The sequence below is a fragment of the Dermacentor andersoni genome, chromosome 2 (assembly GCF_023375885.2).
Source record: "Dermacentor andersoni chromosome 2, qqDerAnde1_hic_scaffold, whole genome shotgun sequence".
NCBI lineage: Eukaryota > Metazoa > Arthropoda > Arachnida > Ixodida > Ixodidae > Dermacentor > Dermacentor andersoni.
The window spans coordinates 103,548,857-103,552,818 of record NC_092815.1 but is presented as its reverse complement, the minus strand read 5'-3'; the positions used below and the strand labels follow the sequence as shown (position 1 = coordinate 103,552,818).

Below are 3,962 nucleotides of genomic sequence, written 5' to 3'. Positions count from 1 at the left end.
TTCGTCAACGTGTCGTGCGGACGTCCATAAGCGCACGTCACCCTCCGCATTCAGTCGCAGAACAGCTAGCTTCGCTGAAAAAAAAAAAAAAACCCTTTCAGATCAGAGTACTTAAATCGGCTTGCGTATTTTAAAAGCCAAAGCTTGTTCGACCTATGCTGACAGCAGACGTTGACGCCACAAGAGCAATATATCACCGACACTATACATTGCACTTTACCGAATCTATACAGCCCGTTATGAGCACACTCATTGTACATACCTGCGCATTTCTATGTATCTAAATTTTTGCACATAACCGAGTACGAACGGTATTACAGAGCTCCTTCGCGCAGTTACTGACTCTGGGCTGCGGCGTCTGTATGTTTTTTTTATTTCGTTTGGAGCACCTGGCAGCACAGCGAGTGGACGGCTCGTTCCATACTACAGGGTAAGGAACTAAATCGCGTCGAGGGCAGAGCACACTCTGAATGACTGCTAGTGAACACTGCTGCCACGCAGAGGAAACGGCCCTGTTGCCGTGCTATAAGATGGTGCAACAAGTGCTGGTGCACTTCCTTGTCCAACGGCAGGTTGGACAAAAGGACGCGGAAAAGCTACCAAAAGGAGCATGCCTTCGCTGGGTTCATCTCTGACCCTACGGGGCACTTGAATACCGCCGAGAACGGCGCAAATCTTGACACGGCAACGTTCAGCCGAGTCCTGGGTGGCACCGATATCTTAAAATGGAGGCGGTCTCTCGCCACGCCTTGCGGCTGCTCCGGCTCGCAGAACGTGGACGCCCAGTTGATGAAGAACAGCTTGCTGGTATTGAGGCCCTTGGGTTGGCCAGGAATGGGAGCGCTTTTCCCGCTGTTCTTGACCAACCACCGATGGATGTTGTACAAAGGGCGCAGAACAGCTCCGTCTTGGACGTTCTCTTCCATGAAGACGAACTTGTCGCGCAGTTCCTCCTGGATGTACAGCCTGGTTTCCTCGGCGAAGCTGTTCTGGAGGCACTTCGCTCTCTCGACGAAACGGTCCTCCGTCGTGGAAGTCCACCAGTGGCGAAGGTCACCGTCAGCGTCGATGGTCGAACCGCGAATGCTCATAGCCGAGAACATGCCGCGCAGCAGCTCGCCCAGAAAGTACGGCACGGACGCTGTGTCTGGGCGTGGCGAGATTCCCAGGATGAAGTTGACGGTGACCGGAGACACGGACAGTTCGTTGAGGTCAGGTTCGTAAACGAATCCGGGAACGAATGCGCTGTCCATCGCTGTCACCGGTTCGTGGAAGAGGCTGAGGTTGTCGCTGCGCCAGTACTTCGCGCGCAGGTTCCGCTGCGAGTTGTAGACAGCTTCGATGAAGCTCACGTTCTCTTGAAGATGTGAATCGACGTCAACTTGATGGAGGGCGTCGTCTCGGTTCCTGGGTGCTAGAACCAGCTTCATGCGTTCGATCTTAAGAACAGCCACAGATGCCTCTTCCTGCGTCAACCAGGACGTGTGGGTGGCAGCCTGCTTCATTTCGTTGCGCGCCAGGTGCTCCATGTTTTGTAACTCATCGGCGAGGTCGCCGGACAAAAGAGAAGGGGCTTTCTTCAGAATGTGAGACCACACCAGTGCTCTAGTGGCGAGAGGGTAGAGTCGCTCCAGGAGGAACATGCACGCCTGGAGTCGCTTCGAGACGCCACTGGCTAGGTGATGGTTGTAGCTGAGAGGGACCATGAAGTCAGCCTTGTTGGTAGGAAGAAGTGGAGAAAGGAAGACGACCAGCTTGTAACCCACATAGTTTAGCACAGTGCGGGCCGTCACGTGGGACAGGAGGCTAGTCAAGTGGTTGAAGTACACTGGGTCGAGGAGAGCAATTTTTCCCTTGGAATGGTGGCCCAGGTTTCCGTCGAGGAAGTGTTGGAAGTAGGATTGCCAATTCCAGTGAGGGTATGACCTTATCTTGGCTACGGGGAGCGTCACGTGCAACACTGGAACACTGCGAGCGGAGTGAGAGGCCGCGATACTCATTCTTTCTTCCAAGTCCATGATCGCCAGAACGCTTGGCAATATGTCGTGGCCGGCAGGGTTCCACAAGGATAAGACTTCGAACATGAATTCGCCGTATGCTTTAATGTCTTTTCCAGGAAAGGCGTCCTTGTACAGCCTGAGCAGTATTGGCGGCGAGTTGACATGAAGCATGATTTCGTGAGTTGTTGGCCGCTCTCTGAGAGACATGCTTACCAAAGTTGAAAAACCAAGCATCTTCTCAGCTTTAGCTGCTACCTTGTGAGCCTCGGAATCCGAGACGGAGTCACCGTGCGGCCACTCGTCCATTCCCATGTCAGCCAGTATTCTGCGAAATACTTTCCAGTCGGTGTCTTTTTTAGAACCGGGCTCACAGCGTTGCATGAACAGTGATGCCTCGCTTACGAACGATGTTCGAGTTTTTCCGGAGTCCACCGGCTGATTCTTCAACATGTCCCAGAGACCCAACATGGTAGAGGTGGACGCTGCGTACGCGTACGGCTGCAAGCTGACGTCAGCGTTCCGAAACCATTCATTCGAACAGACATGTGAGTAGAAATCTTTACACGGCGAGACGGAGTAGTTGAGTTTGGCATGCAGGTACCGGCTTTGCCATTGGCACGACTCCGATGTGCACTCGCTGCGTGGCGTCGTAGACGGCCGAGATCGCAAAATGGCCTTTGCAGGAGTGGGGACTGCGAGGCGGTTGGCGATGGCCCCTCCCGGGGGAAACTCTTCGGATATGACCTTGAGCACTTTGCCCGCGGAGCCAAAAACGACGACGATCCCCAGGACCGCTAGGAGCGCCAAGGGATAGAGGGAACAGCTCCTCGAGGCATGCTTTGGCGGCTTCTCCTCGTAGGGCTCGCTGCTCTGAGACTCTACCGCCCACCGCGTCGACTGTGCGCTGTGACGGGTATTCCGGAGTCTCCTAGGGCTGACAGAAGCGGCGCTGCTGCAGTTTCCGTCGTCGTCCTGTGGCGCTAGAAGCTGGCCGACCGACTCGCTCCTGTGCTTTCGGTTGCGACGGCGTTTCTTTTGCTTGCCGTCAGGTTGCGGAGACGACGGAAGCTGCTCAGTTGTGTGTAAAGTGGTCATGGGCCACTGCTCCGGAATTACCTGAGGCACGGGACTTTCCTGAAAGAAGCGCGCCGAAGATGCGGGGAAGGCTTGTTGGTTACCGAATTGCGGAGGCGTGAATGCCAAATGGACGGGGTAGGACGCGTAGGGAGCCGCCATGTCTTGCATATGGACGTGGGCCGAAGAGGGCGCGGGGAACCAGGCAGTGCTACGCGGCGAGAACGGCGCTACCGGTGAAGCGGAGAGCGAAGACAGCGGTGCCATCGAGAAACCTCTCCGAGGACTCCCGAACTGCCGCTGGCGTTTGGGAGGCGGCGAAGGAGTCATAAACGCTGTCTGACCGAAAGCGTCCATGGTGCAAAGGCTTAGGAGATTTTGGGACACAATGCACGGTTGGGCACGAGGGCGGGCCGCTCTTTATCCTCTTTGCCTCGAGGCATGAAACCCGTGCTCACGGGCCAATGTTTCTCAGTGCGAGGGTAAACATTTAATTTGCCTGATTATGCAGGAGTGATTTTGCTTCTAGGCGATTAGTCGGCTGTCCTTTCTTTTGAGAAACTACCGCTGTACTCAAGGTTAATTACAGCAATAAACCGCGATCAGAAGTAGCGTGGGGCCCATTACGTTCTGATAAGGTTACCCTATTGCGAGTACACTTTGCGAATACACGCAAAGCGCCTCGAGCGGCCAGTCACACGGCAGTTTCGCGTGTATTTTCGGGCTTCTTTCACTCTCGGAAAAACACTTTTACGTTGCACATACATTGAGCAACAGAAAGCTGTATCGGGAGTTTTTCATGTTGCTCTACAATTTGCTCATTGACACTTTTTATCTTACTATAATATTTGAGAAGTTGATTAATTAATTGAGACTAATTATCTAAGT

The 3,962-nt window shown here is 53.9% G+C and overlaps 1 protein-coding gene across 1 annotated transcript; it reads right to left on the bottom strand.

The window, feature by feature from the left end:
* Positions 1–596: 596 nt before the first annotated feature.
* Positions 597–3,236, bottom strand: LOC126541935 (neprilysin-2-like). The gene has a single exon (XM_050188906.2). The coding sequence runs from the start codon at positions 3,234–3,236 to the stop codon at positions 597–599; it is 2,640 nt and encodes an 879-aa protein (XP_050044863.2).
* Between the last annotated feature and the right edge of the window lie 726 nt (positions 3,237–3,962).

Coding starts and splice junctions, on each gene's coding strand:
- LOC126541935 (XM_050188906.2), bottom strand. CDS start 3,236: ATGGCGGCTCCCTACGCGTCCTACCCCGTCCATTTGGCATTCACGCCT.